The 23,645-nt window shown below is 39.3% G+C and overlaps 1 protein-coding gene across 1 annotated transcript in view; it reads left to right on the forward strand.

Annotated features, from left to right (window-relative positions):
* The first annotated feature begins 8,947 nt into the window (after positions 1–8,947).
* Positions 8,948–23,645, forward strand: part of mtcl2 (microtubule crosslinking factor 2) — a 102,372-nt gene continuing 87,674 nt past the window's right edge. Inside the window, exons 1-3 of the mRNA XM_029280592.2 lie at positions 8,948–9,966; positions 15,832–15,933; positions 16,286–16,408. Of these exons, the coding sequence (XP_029136425.2) occupies positions 9,007–9,966; positions 15,832–15,933; positions 16,286–16,408 (1,185 nt within the window). The 5' untranslated portion in view covers positions 8,948–9,006. The remainder of the gene's footprint in view (positions 9,967–15,831; positions 15,934–16,285; positions 16,409–23,645) is intronic.

Here is a 23,645-nt window from a genome sequence, read left to right on the forward strand (position 1 = left end):
TTCTTTTTTTTTTTTTTTTTTTTAATACTCGGTTGAGCTCATAATCAGTTTCACAGAATTTTCAATTACTTGTTCCAAACAGTCGCTGGACACTGGCAGCTCTTCAGAAGGAAACCATAAACAAACTTTGGAGTTAAGCCAAAGATGAGCAGTGGTAGTGGTATCTTCACCAAAAAATATATAGACGATAAATCTACTTAGTGAACTAGGAATAACCCACACTAAAATGACAGTTGTAAATCATTAATACACTCTCAGAGGGTTTTACTTGCCATTAATACTCAACTCTACACATGACTGCCCACAGATAAGTGGAATCCTCAATAATGAGTTGCTCTTGTAGGCAGCGTCTGACAGACCAGCAGTGTAATTCTTTTCTCAGTGTTACATAACAACCATGAGAAAGACAAGAACAGAGAATAGAATGACAACAAGTAGGAAAGGAGGGGGGGTCAAAAAGAGAACAATCACACAGAGGAGAAAATGGTCACCATTCAGGCTCACAGTGGGACGCTGGGTCCTGCTTCTGCACAACCACACACACACACACACACACACACACACACACACACACACACACACACACACACACACACACACACACACACACACACACACACACACACACACACACACACACACACACACAAGACACAGTCATTTGCTGTACATACAGAATAACACATGCGCATACATAATACACTTACATGCACAATAGGAATGTGCAAATAGTGGTCTTCCAGCCTAAACACTATAATTACTGTCATTGTAAATAAACTGTTTTTATGACTGGGAGCTTAAAAAAAAAAAAGTTCTTGTAAATGATAAATATTTGAACAATGACCAAAAGAAGGTTGCATGCATCAAATGTGGTTAGAAATATAAGTTTCTCTTCATTCAACACAAATTCCAACACCAGAGTAATACATTGACTTATTCTCTGTTTGTTTTGCCAAGTTGACTCCCAACAGGAAACCTCATCCAGCTAAGAAAATATATTGAACTTTATCATTCAAACTCTACAACAAAAAGTCCCTTTCTTCTTCTTGGGTTACTGCCTGCACTTCAGGTGCCTCTGTTCACCACAAGATGGAGGCAGATGGTCATAAACAGAGCTCCCAAATGATAGTGGACTCACTGTTCTCTGGTGATATGAAACTAAATCTGGGTAACTGATCTCACATGTATCAACGTGCTCTGACCTAGGTGTTCAAAAATCCTTCTAATTGAAAAGTGGTTCTTGTACAATAAAGAAACATAATGATTTGGACTTCTCTTCCCAGGAATTTTGAGTTTCTTTAAATGCTAATATCACTTGATATAAAATGAATAAAAGCATGTTTACAATGTAAGATGGAATGGTAATGTTGATGTGATTTACAATATGATGGCTTATGCTTTAAAGGTGTGGTCCCATAGTCCCTCTGTTCACTTGTTTCAACCAAGTGGTCTGGTTCGGTTTGGTTTGATACGGTACACATTTATTGGCATTTCCACTGAAAAGTTGGGAAGGGTATCAAAATAACTGATCTGTACCATCCTACGTTTTTGGTACCCTTCTGTTGGGGAGTCAAGCGTACCAATCCGGCCCTAAAGGGTGGAGCTAGACACACTGCAGTCTGTTGATTGGTCGAAAGAATCTTCACTTCCCATCCAACAGTAGTAATAAAGGACAAACACAAAATGCACCATCTTTATAAATCTTGTGTATTTGGAGAGAGTCATTTCAAAGCTGTTTTTTTTTTGTCTACTGTCAGCGTGTAGCACTGCTTGGTGTAACCGGGGACATAGTCAATGAGGGACCCTTAAATGTAGGAGCCAGGGGCCCTGGTTGGCAGAACATGCTTGGTTGTTTGTTTTTTTAAATTTAAAATGCTCAGCAGAGCATCACCTAAGCTTTGTACACGGATATCTCAACAGAGTACAATACAAAACGGCGAGATCGAAACTTGATTTTTCAGTCAAATAATGCAGCCTTTTGAAGCAAAGATCATTATAATATTCATGCATTTCCTTTTGTTAAAAGTTTAAACAATGACGTAATTAAGCAGTCACTTATTTATACACACTCTAATACACAGGACAAACACACTTACACTCATAAATACACAGCACACTGTTGCAGAGCCCCAGGCTCGACTCAGCAGTGTCAGTTCAGTGATTTGATATCATTACATACAAGGCATAGTATACCCAGCAGGGAGGGAGAGCTGAGAAGAAACTTGTTATTCCAGATAAAGAGAGACACAAGAGAGCCACATGAGACTCATTTTACTTGCAGAAGAAAAAAAAAGATCTTGTTTTTTCGCAGAGAGGCTCAAAATAATAAGTTGAGGCTGACAACACTGCTACAGACCAAAATCGTCATGGGGGAAACTTACAGAGGTTCAGTCCACTGCAATTGCACAGTGATCAAACACGGGATAGTGATTCAAAATAGGCTGTATTATTAAATGCTGCAGGACAGACTTACACCTAAGGGAACAAAAAAGTAATGTATTAGTGTCTTTTTGAAAAAAAAAAAAAGATGGAATAATTGGGAAAAAACACATATGCTATATGTCAAAATTTAAATATCGCTCTCATGTCTGATGAAAATTCTTAACACAAGCAGCAGCTTAAGCTAAAGACGGAGCCAAACAAGCGCTGATAGTCTATAATTGGATGGAGCCAAGCCTGGCACTGTTTAACTATAAAATAAAAACATTGATGTTATCCTTCAAATGTATTAACATTTGTTTTTGTTAAAAACATTCATGTTGGAAACAGAAACAAAAAGGAAAAATAATACAGCAGTTTTTCAGCAAGGTATTGGATTGCTATCACCTGCTTAGCAACCCCTCATTACCTTGACTAAGAGGTAAAGTGTTTTTTGTTTTTTTTAATGATCCTCTTTTTTATTCAGCTGTGTCTTAATCACACACCTGGCGACATGGATATATCTAGCTAATACCTAAAAAAAATCTGAATATCTGTAAAATATAAATATCTTGCAGATGATGCAATTTATTGGAAAAGTGCTTAACTAACCTAAAGAAATGAGAAATCGAGAGTGAGAAGTTATAGACAGAATGTCAGTCTCCTTAAGTCAGCAGGCTGAGTGGAGCAGCGGCTCTGCTGATGCAGCTTGTCTCCATAACCACCAACACACTGACTGCTTTCCAATTACTGGACTGAAAATAACTTGCAAGGACAGCAAGTTTCCATTATCGTCTTTTTTCCTCCCAGCAAAGCAGATTGGAGGACATGCATTCTAATAATGCTCAGATTGGATGGCAATGAATGGCACATCAGAGTGGGTTTCTCCCCCCCCCCCCCCACACACACATACACACAGATAATTACTTAAATATGCACATCGTTAATGAGTATTTGCTGGTTGGTTAGCTGGGGTTTCTTCCCTCTGTCTTCCTATGAGGCCTAAAATCAGGGAGTATAAAATGTCATGATTCCAGTTGTATTCATTACCTAATTTACTCTCAATTTCTTGGTGGGAGGTCTGAAGGCTAGTTAAGGAAGCCAGTAATGAAGCAAAATTAAGCTTCTTCTTTTTCTTTTTTATATAAGTAACGGGGGGGGCTCTGAGGAAACAGGTTGAGAACCATTAGTCTACAGATGTGATTGCCACTGCAGGACCATCAGCCATAAATGATTTAGAGACTGCTTGATTTCAAATTCCTCCTACTCATAGCAATATCTTTACATAAGGGTAAAGTGAAAGATGCAGCATGAATAAAAGAAATGTTCAAGGAGGAAGAAAAGGTGAGAGGAGCTTGGTAAAGAAAAATATTTTTTTGACAACACAACAGAATTCCCTTTTTTTGTCTTCCTTCAACAGTTTAGTGTGAGTTAACAACACCATCTGAGCACAGCGGGGATTCAGGATAGGGACAATATATGAAATTAATGGATTGATCGACTGAATCAAAGGTTATTATCTGGCCTCATACATTTTATAACTGCTTAACATGCCAACAAGTTTGATGTTACATTAGTATAGGACAAAAATAACAAAATGTATTTTGTTTTATTGACTTGCTTCTTAAGGATAAAGCTATCAACTACAACACATGTCAATGAAGTGTGGACAGGACATCTATTTGTTTACCTGACATAAAATCGATGTCTAGTACTAACTTTGCTCTAAGCTTTGATTATGATTTTTTGGCGGGCATTTTCAACATTAAACTTAAGTAAAGTAAAAACAGCAACAATGGTCATACAGAAAACTCTTGCACAATATCTGGATTAATAACAATATTCTGCGAGAAGAAGTATACTATTTGCTACTAGGGAGAACTGGACTTGACCAGGAGGTGTGTGATGTTGGTGAGGTGAAGTACAATAGGTCACTTAGTCAACAGGTACAGCTTCCAGTTGCAGGTACCTGACATGCTTCATAAAAGGGTAGCCACATTTTGGAACATTTTGCATTAAGTCCTCAGATGGAGTATTTGATTTTTTTCTAATTTCATGAATTTTGGGGCATCCTTCATCGACTTGGTATGAGAGAGGGGATAAGGGCTGTGTGTGTGGTCAGTGGGCAGAACACCAAATAGGTCAACCATGGGTTAGGGATTGGATGTTGGCAGATGTGATGGTGGAGAGGGAATCAAAAAAAGACTTCCCACATAGAACTAGTGCAGGACAGGTTCAAAACATGTGGGCGAGATGAACTGGTCCTAGGTTTAATTTTACGACACTTTAGGAACTCTTAGAATATGCGAGCCAATTTGCTTTTAGACCAGTGGACTCTATGAGCTACTTTGCATTGTAAGACCTCTTGATGGACACAAATAAAGAACGTGTGAACTCTTTTTGAGAAATGACAACAGACCTCAGTATCTATACGTTGAGATCCTCTTAACAAATTCTGCACAATTTATCAGAAACCGAAGCCTGGCACGCTAATATCTGTGCTAATGCACATTTTTTTAAAGTTTGATTTATCGTAAAATAAAAACTTTGCACATCTATGTCATGACACAGGTGTATAGGAGAGCAATGTGATAATAAAGAAACTTAAAGGTGAACTCCTGCACACTTTCTAACTTGCAAACAAATATTTATTGGTAACATTTCAGTCATTAGTTTGCCTGATGAAGTGATGTGTGTTTAAACAGGCAACTCTGTAAACTATGAAACAATACTGATTAACATGGACCAAGAGCATAATGGCATCAGAATCAGTAATATCTTCATGAATCCTGCATTAGTATCATTACTGACATATTACAATCACACTGCTGGGAGACTGTAGCATGGCTATAAAAAAATATTGGTCCATAACAAATAACCAATCACCAGCACTGATGCCTCAGTGGTAAAATCCATTTTAACTGCTCTAATTCTGTGTTTGCCTGTCTTGAGTTTCTGCTCATAAATCATTCATACAGAGTGATTCTGCCAGTACAGAATGTATCGATATCCTGCCTCGGGTATGGGATGAGACTTAACTCTGATGGTGGTCACAGTCTCAGAAAACAGCCACAACAACTACAGAAAATCACCATTAGAGAGCTATTAATGGATGTACATTGTTATAGACTGAAGATCAAACCCTGCCTTCAAGCTTTAATAATAAAACAGGCCATCTGTTAATAGCTGGAGATGACATAATGTTCCTCTACTGCAGAAACTTGCTCGCTCTATATATACAGTATGTACCAAGAAACATGCTGTATAAGAAGATGTACTTACATAACGTTTTGGACAGTATGATCATGTGTATTATTCATGATGTTACTATATGAAACATTGTCTAAAAATAGTGATGCTCAATTTGTTTTCATATTTAGAAACATTTTAGTTTTAGTGGTATGTCTCAGGTGTACATAGTCTCTTTTGGATGACTTTGGAGGTACTCTGACTTTTGAGCTACTGGGCAGCTGCAGGTCAGTTTTTAGGGACTTGGGAGCTGGAATGTTGCCGGTTTGGTGCAGACCAATTCTTCGTGAGCACTGCCAATGTGCCCTTAAGCAAGGCACCAAAGTCCCATCTCTCTCCCCTCGGGATTAATAAAGTATCTGTTCTTCTTCTTCATCATCTTTTCCTTTAGCACCATCAGAAGGTCAAACATTTAACTTGTAAAAATAGACATCTATGAAATATTCAAAGATGTATTTGAAGTCACAAGGTTTTTTTTTTTTTACTTCTATGACCAGATACCTGCAAAGTTATCAGACCACCCTAAGTAGCATATTGTGTTTCATGCTATATAAGTACACTAGGATAATAATTAAACAAAAGACCTAGCCTGCTAAAATGTTCATGAAAGCATTGTCATGGAGAGCATGTGAAGATGCTAACGTCAAAACGTTGCTGTGAATCATCTGAATGTCTGTATACCCCACATTTCCTGTCTCTCTTCAGCTGTCCTGTCCAAGTAAAGCAAAATACCCAAAAGAGAGGAACATTCATAGAGTCAAGGACATTTCAGGTAAGTTATGGCCGCCGCAAACAATCCGAGCTTCGTCACCTTTATATAGCTATAGAAGATTATCCTGTTAACTGGATATAAGGGGGCAGAGTAGGAATAGTGGTACAGATACAGAGAGGTAGAGACACACTTACAGATTGCTTATTTTTTACAACATATACATGGTCCAGCATTGTTCCTGTCATAAAACATGACAAGACATCATCATACAGTCTGTTGAGACAGCAGGTACCTGGTGAAAATAATAAAACCAAAAGTGTACATTTTGGAATAAGTTACCATGATGGATAAAAATCTTCAGGATCAGAATGAGCTGTCTTTAAATGATTGTAGACTGTTGTACAGCATTAAGGGTGGCTTTCAATTTTCTACAGGAGCTGATGATGAGTATGATACAACCAGAGGTATCTAGCATGTCTACTTCTTTTAAGTTTAGATGTAGAGAGAGAGAGAGAGAGAGAGAGAGAGGGGCAGTAACCTAAGACTTACTGTACAGTGTTACCATGTACACACAGAGTCCCAAATGGAGTCATGCTTTTGTCTCCCACAACAGAAAGTGTTGAATAAATCATGATGGGAATGGCTGTGTTCATGTCTATACTGCATACTGACATACTGTAAGGATAACCTCTTCCATAAGAAGTTGTGTTTCATACATGATGATCTTAAACTATTCTAATGACAATTAATTAGGGGATAACCACATTTAGTAAATATTTGACTGTTATGCTTAAATATGTTTGTAGTGTTGTTTACCTTTACAGAGTTTTTTATATTTAAGAATGCAGTTTGACTATTCATCAAGAAGCCATGTTATACAATAATAAGCGCTACAACTGTTGAGTATTGTGATTTTTAGATATTTATGCATTGCAGAAAATCCTGTAATTTTTCATGTTAAAGCTCCGGTGACCAACATTTGCTTTGTGTCGATTTTGGCGCCCCCATGGACAAAGAAATACCTTTTATCTCTTTGCTGTGGGAAAAGGTATAAAAAAGGTTGTTTTTTTTTTACACAAAACATCTCCCCCTGCTTTCATTTAACAGTCCAATGAATCCCTCATTGAGAATCTTTGCAGTGTAAAATATAAACAAAGACCATTTCCACAACATAATAATAACCCTTTGCCTGACACCGACCTTGCAGTAGCTGTTTCAGGCATTAATAACGATAATGTAGAAATAATCAGTCTTGTCACTGATGTTCTTGTTTGCTTTTATTTATTGCACATAAAGAGACAGAAGGAGCCTCATTTTTAGTCTGTTTCATAACCAGCTAAAAAACTCACCATGGGAGCTTTAATGTCAGCAGTGAGATCATGCAGCGATGATGGGACAACAAATACAGGAACAAAATTAATTATACTCAATTCAAAAAACTTTATTTGTCCCCGGGGGGCAATTCAAAGTTACACAGAGCAGTAAATTAACAACAGCTTACAGTAGACACAAAATTTAAACCACAAATATAAAGTTTCAATTTAAATAAAAAAGTTAAATAAAAAAAAAGATTTAAAAAAAGTAGCTGTGTCTACAGTGATCAGATTAACAGATGTAGACAGATATAAAAAAGAACTGTATGCAGTACATGGGATTTATATATTTAGTCATATAAAGAGCTATGTGCATAGGGAATAATAGAATAACATAACTAAGTATGTACAGATATGTATGAAAAAATATGAATACTGAATGAATAAAGTGATTGTAGTACAATGATTGATAAAGATACAACAGGAATAAAATCTAACCAGAGCTGTATAAAAACTGATATAAAAAAGAATAAAGTGATAGTAGTGCTTGAAGACCAAATAAAGCAGAAGGCTTTTAGGGTTCATTTGTTTATAATATTGATTAGCTGATTTCTGGTTGACACACATTAGGCTACTGCTTTTCACTGGAACATGTTTTAATAAAAAAATAACACGATGGGCAACTAATATGTTATTAAGTACCCTGCCCTGGCTTTCAAGCAATGCATAGAAAACCACGATGTTGCTTTTTATATCCCCGAAAATTGACAGGCTTCTCTTTGTTTTCTTGCACATCAGTCCTTCTGATAATCTACCATGGTGGCGACAGAGAGCTGCAAACACGAGATCCTCTCTCCCTCTCTTTTTCTCTCTCTTTCTTCCAAGGCAACATCCCGTTATCTGAGAGAGGGAGAGAGAGAGAGAGAGAGAGAGGGAGAGAGAGGGTTGATCCAGCACACTGCCTCTCTGTTCTCACCCACAATTCCTCTGAGCAGGAACCGGCTACTTCATTTCATCGAGACAAATATTCTGCAGAGAGGAGGATCTATTGGAACAAATCGGAATTATTAACATATTCACTACAAAGACAGTGAAAAGGGGTGGTTATAATTAGCTTCTGTGCTGTTTTTGGACACTGCTTCCTGCTTCTTCGCCTTGTTGCTGTACTGGAGCTCTCATTGTGGAGTGAGGATCGCCTCCTTTTGTGTTGCTCTGTAGTTGTTTATTCGCACTCCAACTCCAACTTCTGCCTCCTGTTTCCCCTAAATAGGAGGTTTCATTTCTGTTTTTCTGGTTTCTGACTAAACGGAATGAATGACAAAAACAAAGGAGGTTGATGTCAACAACTCTCCGACTCACCTCGTCTTCGCCTCGCCCAAGGAACGGAGACTCCATCTCCGGCAGAAGATGGAAAGCGGAGGCGGGACGGAGGGCTCGCAGCACGCGGTGGTGGCCGGTCTGGAGCAGCCTGAATCCGCGGAGCTCTCTGCGACGCCGTCCGGCCGTCCTCAGGGTGGGAAGAAGAAGGTGAACCGGGCTCCGTCCCCGGCCAGACCGAAGGATGTAGCCGGATGGTCCCTCACGAAGATCCGCGGAGGGATAGGGACCCCGACTCTGAGCGTAAAGCCGGGCGCCATCCACCTGGGCAGCCGCATTTCCAGGCGGAGCCCCGTGGGGAGCATTTCAGGGAAGGACGGTAAAGCGGAGAAAAAAACATCGAGCAAATCCTCCACTTCCTCGGGCGCTTTGTCCAAGTCCTCTGCGGCGAAGGGGGCCAAGAGCGCCGCAGGGAGGAGAAAGGTGTCCGACGCCAGCATTGGATCCGACGACTTATCCAAGGATTCCGGCTGCGCCACCGGGAAGCTCTCCCCAACCGACAGCAGCTCCGAGCTATCGGACTGTGCCTCGGAGGAAAACAAGCTCTCTACGGATGCTGTTAGCAGTGACGCCGAATCCAGGAGCAGCCGGGGTGGTGGGCAGGATGGAGACAAGCCGCTCAGGGATGGCGTGTTGGCGGACAGAGCTAGCCTACAAGCCGCCGGTAAGACCTCTTGTTCCAATGCGGACTGCAAGGACCGGCTCTCCGTGGCTGTGGAGACCGGAGAAGGGAGCGTATCCCCCGGCGAGGAGCGCTCGGTCACCTCGTTTGACAGCAGGGTGCCTGCGAGTACATCCCTGGCTTTCTCAGACCTCACAGAGGAGTTTATGGACGGCATGCAAGAGGAGTTTGTCCGGGAGATAGAAGAGCTAAGATCTGAGAATGATTACCTCAAAGTAAGTCCACTGTCGTGTCAACTATACATTTGTGGATTAAGATTTCTTGAAAGTTGCCTTCTTGAGTGCACCCGAGGCTGTTCAGATCACTATGCCATAAATAGAAAAAATATTCTGCACAAGGATCCCTTGGGAAAGGTTTTGAAGACAAGCAGCTTTTCTTTCTCTTAGGCTATATAAAATAATTATATTGATACTAGTTCCAATTAGATGAATGCCAATAATCATCTTTCGCTCAGCTTCAGGCTGTACAGATTCTTTTCACTCTGACTTGTTTCCAATGCATCTTAAGATGCTTTACGGCGCCATCAAAATAAACTCAAACATGGATGATGATGTTATGACTAGAGTTTGCATCTCAGCAGCAAATGAGCCAAACATGCCTTGTTGCCTCAGTATGGCAGTTTTCAAATGGGGCAATCATCATGTGCAATGTAGATGAAATAGCACCTCAAAGTTTAAGATATCATGTGAAGGCAGTACTTGCAGTGTTTTCAGCTGTCTTTCTCCGAGTGCATGTGATGGAGGTGAGGATGTTTTTACAGCCTGAGGGGTTGTCAGTCCCTAAAGCCTGCAGTGGAATCTGCCCTTTTCTACCTTGGTGCAAATATTTGCTCAGCAGTGGTTTAACATGAAACCCTGTAATTGTCCATGTGTTCCTATTTTTTTTATTTGTATTTTTTATCCTGAATAACAAGGACAACGTTTGATTCTGATTCTGGATACTGAATGCCAAACTTGTGCATTTGTGTATTGGTTATAATTATATAGTTACATAGATTATGTATCTGAAAAGCTGCCAGTTGGTAACATCATTTATCCACTTGATCCATTTTGTTGTTTTAATCAGACACTTACACTTCAGCACTCAGAATAGCTAGACCACCACTGCTTCATTACAAGTACCCCAGACTCATATTCAGAGTGTAGGTCATCCCATTTTTGACACTAAAGGCATCTCGCAGCTCTCACACCTGCAGACAATGAAATGTAAAACACGTAGATCCACCAGTCAAGCAGATCCTTTCTGCTTTGAGAGTGATTGATTACTGGGATTGAGTACATGTGCATGTCCCTAAGCACTAACTGGCAGTAACCAGACAAGCCAATAATTGTTAGGGATTGATTGTTGAGGGGGAATGATTGATCAGAAGCACATGTCCAAACAGGAAGACCCCCTCATCTTTTACTATAGGGTACTCTAAAGCTGTGGTGACTTTTGATTTTTTTTGGAGATGGGTTCTCACAGCTGAACATGTTTTTCTTGTAACCAACAGATTTGTTTGCATTTACATCTCTATTAGCATACCTGCTGCTCAAGTAAACACTGACCTTGATGCCTTGTGTCTAAAACACAACATGTCATTACTCTGTAAATTCATGGTTATTATCATATAACTTATGTTGTTATTACTTTTATTTTGAAAAACAAGTTGACAATTTTTACTTTACAATGTGCGTCGCTTTGGTTGATGTTGATACATTTATTTTGCTGGTGACCAGAAGTTAATCAACTATTCTATAATATTAATTTAATCCTTTAATTTGAAAGAGTCTCTTAATTTATGGGATTGAACTGCTATTCTTTCTTTATAAAAAAAAAAGCTAATTCAATTGCTAAGATATTTGACTTTTTGAGGATTTTCTGATACCTTAGAAAATACCTCATTCATGGAAACTCGTGAGTTAAAAAGATAGCATCGGGAAAGACAGCTGCTGTGTCCCTTATTCCTCTCTTCTAGAGGAATTGTGGTGCCATCTTGTGATGATCCTACAACCAGCAGGGCAGGATGAAAGTCAAGAGGATAATCAATTAACCGAATCACCTCCACCACAAACTGTTAATGCATCTCATCCTGCAACGCCAGTCTGTCTGGGTTTTTCAGTTGAATCATAAAAACTCTTCATTTGAAGTGTAATCAGGATTCCAGTATGTGCACATCTGCAGCTGTTTGTTTGTATGTATGTATGTATGTATGTATGTATGTGTGTGTGTGTGTGTGTGTGTGTATTGTATGTAGAGAAGCTGCCTGCATATAGGACACCATCACACCAGAGCTACCTTATTGGACCACCCCAAAGCCTCATGGGAGGCCTAGCAGTGAAGCGAGACTGCTTGTGTCTGTTGTTGCAGCTGTGAAGAACACCTGCTCAGTAATCGAGATCAAAACAACATGTGTGTTTCCATGATTTATTAGATTCAGCCTCTAATTTGCACACTCCAATTCCCCCTCTGACTTTACATCGAAAGTGTTCATCCTCCTTCTGTCATGTCTGACACAGATTTTTATTTTGCTTCATCTTTTCGTAGTGCATGTTTCTACCGTATGAGTCTATATTGTTAACTATATTCTAATGCTGTTTGAATATATCAAATTATGAATACATTTTCCAATGATTATCTTTACTATCTATACTTGCAGATCATAATTATTGTTTATTGGACATGCAATCAAGAGTTTGCTGTCGTCTCAATGCTCACAGTCATTCCTACCATCCACACACTGTTCTGACATAGCTGTAACTCAGCAGACACCTTCACAAATAAGCAATTGTTTGGGTCTACAGATAAACAACATGTAGGTCTTCACTACTGGCATCATGTTACAGCTGAACCTCACACAGTCACAGGGACAGGGTCGATTTTTAGGAATGTGTGTCCTGTGACATTCATTTAAGCAGTTTGGCATGTGTGGATGCTCAGCCAATTCAGAACTCCTTCACTCATACAGTACTCACTATTGTTTGTCAAAATACTCAAACCTATAATTCTGGAGAATTGCTTTTCAGTGCAGATAAACCCTTCACCTGCCTTGTATCATATGATCAGATTAAGCTTGGCAGTTAACTTGGGCTTTGGTGTTTGTAACTTTTATTACATGCTCTTAATCAATCTATTTTTGAAGAAGTGTTTTGTCTCTTAAAAGACGATGTTCTAAAATAAGATGATTTGTTAAGATATTATACCAAGATATACCGGTGAAGAAAAATGATGCCAATACAGAAATAAAATCAACTGCAGTTCCTAGAGTGTCCACTTGAGGCTGGCTCCAAAAGACCCTGAAGTCCCATACACAACTATGTTAAAATGCCTGTTTTTACTGCAGAAATAAAAATTATTACAGCCTGGTACAAGAATGATTTAGCTCTGAATAGCTCAAGTCCTTTTTGGCAAAAACTGAATTGAATCAATATTTCATATTTTATGAATGATAAGAGTTATGCATACTACGGACGTGACTAATATGACTGCAAGCTGGCACATTGTGTCTGTCTGCCAGGAGGCTTAAGGCCAACTCTCCAACTCTTTACCTGTTACTCTAGGTTAAACAAAAGTTAGATTCAGTCTCAACATGGAGACCGACAGTCTTGGGTCTCAAATCTGCGCTTCAGAAACGATTGGGTGACGTCACTGAGACTATGTCCATTTGAGCTTCAGTCTATGTATTGTACGTAATATGTGATAATCAGTCTGGTTTAACAACATCTGGATAAGAACACTCAGCCAGATGTGTCTCTAACACCACGGACCATTTCGATCTACATACAAGCAAATTGTATGTGAGGGTTGTGGGTAGAATAGAGAAGTAAAATCTGAACATCTCTGAAGGTGTAATTGCATGTTTTGGAAAATATTCTTTTTTGCTCTCCTTAGAAGAGTTAGATATGTGGGTTGGGATACTTCTGTCATGTCTGTGCTCTTAAGAAAGACGACAGCTAGCTTAGCTTAGCACAAGACTGTGAAGTATACAGTTTCGAATTACCCACAATGAATGATTCAAAGCAACATTTAAATATTCTAACAAAAACATAGAACTTGTGTAAAGTTGATCGTATACCCTGCTTCCTCTGGAACATACTGTATGCTGGAATGCAAGGTACATGTTGTCTTTAGCTCAAAAAAACACATGTAGCATACCAACCACTAAGCTGTAGATATAGTATATATACAACCATGAAATGCATGATAATCACAGAACTTTTATATTATATGATCTGGTCTATAGCTCTAGAAACATGATGAACTGCAAAGCTTTGGCCAGTTCGCCCAGTCCTCCAGTAGTGAGAACTGTTATCACGACAGATGTGCCTCAGCTCTAATTTCTACCATTGACCTGTCTGGCTCACTAAATACAGACATCTGATTGGTTCATTTTACTCTCCTGACTGTCTGGTTTCTCACGTAACAGAAACTAATGAAATCATCGCCTTTAGTTAGCTGAGAAAAGCAGGTCAGTGGTACAAATCTCTCTGTCTCTTTCTCTCTCTTACAACATTCATTTGCGATTCCCTCGTCCCGTGTCCTCAAGTCCTCACTCCCTACTGTCGTGTTGTAACTCCCTCCCCGTCTACATTTTCCTCATGCTCTGTTTTTTCCATCCTTGTTTTGTCCATCTCTTCCCCTACCCTTTCCTTTCCTCCCCTCTTCGTCTTGTTTTCTGTCCCTTAATTTCATGTCATTCTCTACCTTTACCTCCCATGACCTGTTTTGTCTTTCCTTTCCTTCTTTCATTTTCTTCTATTCTATTTTTTCTGTCATGTGCCTCCTTCCTTCTCCTTTCCTCTGTATTGCAGAAATGTAACCTCGCGGTCAGTGTCGTGCAGACTTCTTCTTGCTGCAGTCTATTTTAACTTGATCAACAAATCTCTTTCACGAGTTTACACACACACAGATTTTGCTTCATGCAGAGCCACATTCATTACCTTAATCGTGAACAAATTCCCTGCAGTTTGTTAACAAATTGTTTATTCTAAAGTAGCAGCATAGACACACCCTTCCCACTTACTCCCCTAACCTTTCATGCTGTCTCTTTCCACACACGCACTCACATATTCCCAGAGCTCATTGTTGCTACTCTTCAAGCTCTGCAGATGCTGACCCACATTCTGCAACGTAGTAAATTATGACAGCACTTCTACTACTACTACTACCACCACAGCAGCTTCTGACTTCCTTTGCCTAACACGCTCACACATTCTGCATTCGCACAAAGACTTTTGCCGATGCAGACATTACACACTCTTGGAAGAACACCATTGTGTAACACCCGACTTGCTGTTCCAGAAAGCCCATAAAGCCCAGCGACCCAGATTTCTTCATGTGAGGTGTGGTTCATGTCAGTGCAGAAGCACACGCTAAAACAAGAGCTGCACCTTAAGTCATTTTCAGAAGGATGATGCAAAGGAGGCTGTCAGGCTGAAATGAATCATGCGTGCATCACACATATGTTCTGGATTATTTTTTTGAATGTTTCAAAGTTTCTGAAAAGTACGTTTTTAGATATTTGTACATCTATGTTTTGAGGTGAAGGAATTTGGTGTCCTTCGCTTTTAATCCCCTCTAGGGACTGCTGACGGACTTCTCCTTTGACCCTCCTCTATACCACCTCCTGGTATGGAGGGAGATAAAAGAATCAATACAGCGTCCTAGTGCATTACTCAGTTCACCATTTTGCTACTTACATGTAGATCTCTATTTCTGATGACCCCTTTTATCTGACATAAGAGAATATTACATTACAGTTCATTTTCAGAGGACACTAATTGTTGTAATGGTGATCCCCATAATGTGGATGACGGGAGACGTATGACAGTGAGCGGTGATTTATTGGATTGATAACAATGGTTACAAGGTTAATGGAAGACATTATTTTTGATGATGATTGTCTTGCATTTATGATGAAGCTACTGAAGCTTTAATGCCTCCTGTTATACATTAAAGGGTTCCCTTTATGACCCCCACATGTGCACATAATGCTGTCTGCACTGAGTTACAGTTTAAGATGCTGAGATCTAAGTCACAACAGCTCTTCCAATAACAAAAGATGCACTTACAGTCTCTCTCTTTTTTGTCACTGTGTCCAGGATGAGATGGAGGAGCTGAGGTCTGAGATGTTGGAGATGAGAGACATGTACATGGAAGACGACGTCTACCAGCTGCAGGAACTTCGACAACAACTAGAGCAGGTATGGCTGTGGGTGCACAGACCGAAGAAGTTAAATGATCTCATTCAATCTGTGATTTGATTCTCTGTGATATATTGTATTGGAACTTTTAAGTTACATTAACGATCAGAGTTTACATTTTTTAGAGAGACCATTATAAGCTAAGGATGCTAAGTAAAGCTGGGAGCATCGTGGACATTTAAATCATGTTTGAGCTGTTTAATACCAAGTGAATAAAATACTTAATTTACTATTTATTGTGTTTCTATGCTTAATGTGTTGACTACAGTATTTAATGGAGGATGCAGTACTTTTTTTCTTAAAGGCACAATAAAGTAAAACCTCATCTACTCACTCTGCTTCTCTGTCACAGGCAAATAAGACCTGCCGCATCCTGCAATACCGGCTGAGAAAGGCAGAGCGGCGCTCTCTCCGTGTCGCCCAAACAGGGCAGGTAGATGGAGAACTGATAAGAACTCTGGAGCAAGACGTCAAAGTAAGTGTATTTGATTGAGACTGATTTAAAATTGCGAAATGGCATAGGGGAAAGTCAGATATCTGATGTTGAATTAATGGTTCTTAGGTTGAATTGTGTCTGCCCATTTGAACACTTAAAAAATAGCCAGAAGGCTAATAAAGCTCATGTAAAGTCTTTCTCCTCCAAAGATAAAAAATAGAATATATACAAATAGACATTTGGCTTGACTTAATCTAAAGAAGGCCACTTTCAACTGGAAATATTATAATTCAGTTTATTTTAAAATAAAATAAAAGATTTACTGGAATAAAAGCTCAGTTTTGCAGGTAAAATATTCTATGATGCATTGTGCAAAAAAAATCTACTTAAGCCAAGTCATATTCTTTAACATTTGACATTGGATCTGTCACAGTTGTAAGTCCAACTTTGATTAAAACAAAACTGAGTTAATCAAACTGGGACCCCTGTTTATTTTTGGGTTCCTAACTGTGTGTGATCAGTAGATTTTAACACTTCTACCAGTACTCCGATCTAGAGAGTTCTCCTAATGTATAGGTTATGGCATGCACAGATTACAGTTAAGAACAGCAGATTCAAAGTCAATCACTGTATCCCAGGATTTAAGGACCTTGCCTGGTTGTTGCTACACACATGCTGTATTTTGTTTTAAATGATGTCTGTGTATTTCGAGACAGTTCTTCTGACCCACTTTCCTCACACTGTAGAAGTCATGCGAGCATGGTGAGGTCAGGCTTCCTCTAATTTGTTTAAGGAATTTCCCTGTTATAATGACTATTAGCTAATGGTTGCCACATTAGGACTCTCAATTGATCTAGTGTGTTAACCCACACAGATATTAGCCAACTGCAAACAAAGAAACCCACAAACACACTGATACAGTTTAGGTAAATAAAGATAGCACTCTAGTTTACAAGTGTCCTTCACTCTATGGATAGACATGCATAGTCATTCCAGTCACTTCAGGAATCTGTGGAAAAGGCCAGATGTACACAAACGCGTGCTGCAGACTGGAGCTTCTATGGCTGTTTTCTGTCACGTTGACCCTGGGCCATGGACACACTCTGTCAAATTCACAACAATCCTCCAACATTTTCCATGTCATAGAGGATACAATGGGGTCTTTATATCCTCTAAAAGAGAGACAGAGAGAGAGAGGGTGTGAGTGTAGGAGAGAGAGACTGTGATGTCACTCTCCGGACTTTCTGCCGGCTGTTGCTGTCTGTCTCTGCGCCTGTCTCACCATCTGGTTGTTTTGGAAGAAGGAAGGAAGGAAAGAGGGGATAGGAGGAGCGTTCATCCTGTGTTCCTGAGTGTGGGTGTTGAGTGTGTTAGGGAGGAAAGGGGTTGGTCACTGTTTGAAAATTCAAATCAGCCAATCATGGTGGGAGGATGAGGCTGGGAGGAAAGACTTTTGGAGAGTTATTCAGGAATCAGTGAAAGCTGATTGAGACATTGGGATAAAAAGTGGAAAAGTGAGGTCAGAAATAACGTAAAAAAAACAGAAAGACAAAGTTAGAGTTTGCAGCGATGGTGATTATAAACACAGGATTCTGATAAATTACACACTGCAGGGAGACAAACCTCTCTCACAACATCTGGCTGATTGTGTCTTTTTGCCACTGGGGCCACAGACTCAGACAGCAGGTCAAGTTACACCACGTTGAGTGTGTGCTTGTTTGTGCATGAATGCATTAATTCCATGCTAAGCTTCTCTTTTGCAAGCCTCTCACAGTCACTCCTCTGTTTATACTGATGGCTTTATCATTAGCTTATAAAAAAACAAGACACTCACTCCTGCCTCTGACTCATCACTTATTCATCTCTGCTGGAAAAGACCTTTAACTCATGTTGATTTAACTGTGAACACTTAAAGTAGAACTGTAAAAGTCCCACATTCCCAGTCAAATTGGTAAAGTTTTCAGTTTAAAAAAATAAGTTGAGTAGAGGAAATGCTGAAGTGTGTTCCAGCAACCCAGAATCAACACTCACCAACTCCTTGAATCCACAGTCTAAACCCAACAAGACATAAAGCAAGATCCTGGTTATTCTCTGTTCTCTGCAACAGTATTAGCTAACAGCAAACTAGCTGCCAACAATGAGCTAATATTATGGAAGCTACCAACCCATCAAGGAACAGCCAAATATTAATCCTGAGCTACCTCACCCAAGCAAGCAACAAAGTGTAGCACTCATCTATCATGTATCCACATGACATGAACCAAGCTCACTTGCTAAAGGCATGTTAGCATAATACAAAATTTTACTTATATACTTATAACATTCAGCGGTAATGAAAATAATGCTTAATAAAGTTAACACAATATTTAGCTAATCAGTTTTGACTCTAGGATTTCTGCTTTATTTTCAAGTACAGACAGAAAGAAACATAACTAAGTAGTCTAATTGTTTGGGTCTATTTGAATGACTCAGTCCATTACGCCGGCGGTGTCCAAAGCCCCCAAGGCTTGTGTGGATGATTTGAAGGAGAGATAATTACCTGAGAAAAGAATGAGGTGACACTCTGAAAACGTATTATTCCCTCTTGACATTTTTGTTGCAATAAAACATTATTCTATGAGTTTTGCACATGGGTTCAATTCATTTTTATTGTAACCTCTTGACAGAATGAACTGACACAGAAGGGAAGAAACACAGAGACTAAATAGACACTTGGGTAATCAGACACAGGTGAGACTAAAGACACAGGTGAAGACAATCAGGGCAATCAAAAAGGGGGGAAACTGGACAAAGGGAGGAAGTAAGAGAAGACAAGAACTACAAAATAAAACAGGAAACTTTACAGACTGGTGTCAGACATAAAACAGTACATGGGTATAATTACTAAAGGAGAAAAAGGAAACACTAAAGACAAGACTAGGGGTACACACACACACACACACACACAGAGAAAACAGAAACACAATGTTACAAATGGCAAATTAAAAATACATAGAGGCCATCATGAAACATACGAATAGGAAATGACAAAATAAAACAGGAATTGACGACAAAACAAGCAATAAACAAATTAAACACGAGTAAATCATGCCACTAAATATATATAAGATATACATATAATATATTTGTATATATTTATATTATATATAACAAATATAAAAAAAATGAGTTCTGTTTTGCAGTCTAGACAAATTAACTGAATTTTAGATTAAGATAAACTTTAATTTTCATTTGAATTGTATGTTCTCAAATACTCAGAGGTTATTCTTTTCTATTGCAAGACTACGCTAAATATCAGGCTGGACAATAAATGACAGTGAAGTGTTTGGTGTTTTAATTGTTAAAAGAAAAGTGAGACATTCCTTAATAACAATTTCCTTATGTTTCATAGTTTTTTCTCACTGTTGGACGTGTTGATCTAGAGTTGTCTTACATGGTTCAACTTGACCTTGACTTACTGAGCTGTCCTGCACTGAGCAGCTTTACAAATAAATTGGCTTAGCTACTATTCAGGCCCTGATTTGATGACTCCCTGGCATGCAAATGTACAAAACTGGCAAATACACACACACACGCACACTCACTCAGACTTACACTGGCAAGCTTGAACTCACTCACACCCTGTTTTCACTCGCACAAACTGTGCCAGTCCCTCATTCTGATTCTCTCTATCTGTCTTTCTGTTCATTTGACCTTTGATTCTCCCTAAGGGAGAACATGGGGGCTGATGAGAGTGATAAACAGATGGTTAAAAGATAGAATAACAAGTGTGTGTTTGTCACATGAACATTTGGGGACAAAAGTACTCCTTATGTAGCCTACATCACATGCTCAATTGTTTTAGTTAAAGATATATTGTGCTTGTGTGTTTGTGTGCGTGCGTGTGTACGTGTGTCAGTGTGTGTGTGTTTGTGTGTTTGTGTGTTACAACTAGCATGTGACTCTGCAAGTGTGTGTGTGTGTGTGTGTGTGTGTGTGTGTGTGTGTGTGTGTGTGTGTGTGTGTGTGTGGGTTTCAAATAGTCCTAATGCTGTCAGAATCTCCATGAGAATATCTGACATCATTTCCTGTCCTACTCACACACTGCTCTCATTCCCACAGGCTGTATACATCTGGACAGACACACACACACACACACACACACACACACACACACACACACACTCAAACACAGGAAATAGTTGTTTAGATTCCCATGCTGTCAACACAGCAGTTATACTTTTGTAACGAAGGGTCGACTATTGACTAGCCAACAATGCTAATCTTACTAGCAAAAATACTATGTGAAAAAATATATCTGCAAAGGATTTGTCTGATAAGATCTTTTATGGAAAATAATCACTTCTTTATCCGTGTAACTTTAGGACTAAGAGTGATCCAGGATGTGTTTGGCTTATCACAGAGACTGGTAGCAGTGTGAAACTTGAAGTCTCCTTTCTGGTCACTTAAAGTCCAAATAAGGAGAGGACTTGAGAACACTACACTGATAACCATGACTGCTTTATGTTATACGTTATACTGCAGTACATGGCAACGAAGACAAGCTTGTACTATTGGTAATGTAAATATTGCATGTACAGTAAATCTAGTTATTTGACATAGTTCACTGTTTGTTAGACCAGAGTCATCAATTTTTTCTTTACTGTCCTTTCAGCAGTTATTAGTTTTTCTTACTCACCCATATTATTTATATAAATCATAGACTATATATTAAGATGGACTGAGCAACAGCTGCTTGGGAGTGAAGCCAAAATATTTAGAGCTCGCTCTTCTGATTGGCTGAAAGTATAGATCATAAACCTGCCTCAAACTTCATGTTAAACCCCAAGTATTACATTCAGATGGCAGTGTGGGGACAAAAAATGTCTTCACGTTCAAGGTCTTGAACTCAAACCCTGGTCCCCACAAAGATAGAAGCACAAGAGTACACACACTAACACACACAAACATAATTATTTGATTAGAGCTGGGAAGCAGCAATTTCTGGTACATTTATCTGAGCGAGGCCAGCTCCCATCTTCCTCACCATATCTTATGTTATGTGGTGTTTATGTTTATGTGTATTTGTGTGTGTGTGTGTGTGTGTGTGTGTGTGTGTGTGTGTGTGTGTGTGTGTTCTTGTGTTCTTGTGTGGGAGTGACAGAGAAAAGGACAGAGAGGAGGAAGGAGAACAAAAATCCAGCGATTGTATGAGACTGAATAAAGTTTTCCTCTCGCCTCTATCCCTCTTTCTCTTACACACATTCACACACTTTCAAATACACACACTTGCACCCCCCCCCCCCCTCGTACTATGTGTCATGCACACATTGTAGGAACAAATTTGTATTATTTCCTCTGATGCATGTGCTGACTGTCTTCACCATTTTAGGTCCACTGTCTATCTTTTTACAGGATTACGCATCTCTTAAGTAACCATCTATCAGTTAGCCTCTGTGTCAATCCTGGAACAATTAGAATGCACTATATAGAAAAGCATTATTTGACAAATAACACAATGCTTCAATCAATGTCTGTCCAAGTTTCAAACAATATGCTTTACTCTCCAAACAGACGATAATTGGAGGTATGGAAACATTTTAGCTTCCCCAAGACAGAAAATGAAAGAGGTGAGAAGATAACAGATGAGACAAAAACTGTGTGCAAATATGTCAAGAAGACAGAGAACTACATAAATAGAACAAACAACATGATGCAACATTTAATCCACACCAAGGCCAATCCCTACTGACAAGCGGGTTTGCAGCCCCGCTCGCCCAAACGTGTGAGAGCCAAAGAGACTACGAGGTGCATTGGTGTTTACATAAAAAAAGTTTATGTCTTCAGTCTCATTTTGTAAAATCGTGAAGCCAGTATCGTGAATCGTATCGTGAGTTGAGTGAATCGTTACATCCCTAATCACTACTGTATATGGCTCTGGATGAAGTTACTATAGAGTCAGTGTTAACTTCCCCAAACTAAATAAAGAGCAGGACAAAGCTGCTCTTGTTTCACTTAACTCTAACTGTAGCATCTTGGCTGCTGTATAGTGCATGTTCCAGTCCAAAACAAGAGTAAGCTGAAACCCTTCACAATAATGAAGTTTTCGCCTCTTGTCTTGAAAAACAGTGCCACATTACTGCTGTAGATGCTCATCTAAGCAGGCAAACGTAGTGTTAAACTTGGCTGTAGCTGGTTTTGCATGCTCTCTGCAGCGTATACTGTATACAGTAGTGTGTACTGTATAAGCCTGTGTGTATGCATGAGTGGACACGTTGACAGATGGCATGATGGTTGGTGATATTGGCGGTGAGATTACACATTTACCACTGCCAAATGACATGCCAAGGAGAGTGGGAATTCATCACATCTTTCACCCTTTGTGACTTTGCACTCTCTCTCTCTCTCTCTCTGTGTCCTCTCTCTATCTTTATCCAAAGAGAGCTGGATCACAGCCTGTACAGAAACCACTGTCACGTTAGTGGCTCTCTTCCTCTCTCTGACTGGCTGGTTCACACACACACACTGGCTCTGTAACCAGTCACAGAGCAGATTACATGTGATGTAACATCCTCTACATGTTCGTCAGAGGTCAATGCCTTGGATTAATGTCGAATGTCGAATGTCGAAGGTCAACGGCATCAACACCTTACATCAACATCAGGGCTTATTCAGCGGTACATCGTCTTGTTCATTCTTTTGAGCAGGCTTGAGTGAAATATATATTTTTCTATTCTCTCCTTTTACACATTTACTCAACATTTGTGGATCTTTGAACTGTAAAAGGACTTTGATTTGTGAAAGCACTCTTACAGACACATGACCCTAGCATGAATGCATGTATTTTTTCTGATGAATTTAGCAATATGTTAAACAAAACTTATGGAAAGCGGGTATAACAAAAGAAATCATAAACTTGACCTTTTTCAATTAAAGTAAAACATATGGATACATGAAATAAGCTGAGAAGTTAGCAGATTTTTGGTGCTTTCTATATTTAAATTAATTTGTTGCTCCAAAGAGAGTATTTAATCACATCAAGTTTGTAGGGCAACCAGATTGTAAGTTTTATTTTTGTTAATTTTTGTTTTATTGTTTTGTTTCAGTGTTAAATTAATACTGGCAGATTTGCTGTAAGAACTATTGGTGTGATTGGGAAAGTAAGTTTTTAAAAATCACTCCTGATCTCTCTGTTAAGCTAAGTTAAAGCTGATCCTGCAGAACTTGCCTCTGATGAAGTTAAAGGTTCAGCTAAACACTACACCGTCGATAATTCTTCAGGGAGCTGCACTTTGTA

Source organism: Labrus bergylta, chromosome 12, assembly GCF_963930695.1.
Source record: "Labrus bergylta chromosome 12, fLabBer1.1, whole genome shotgun sequence".
Taxonomy (NCBI): domain Eukaryota; kingdom Metazoa; phylum Chordata; class Actinopteri; order Labriformes; family Labridae; genus Labrus; species Labrus bergylta.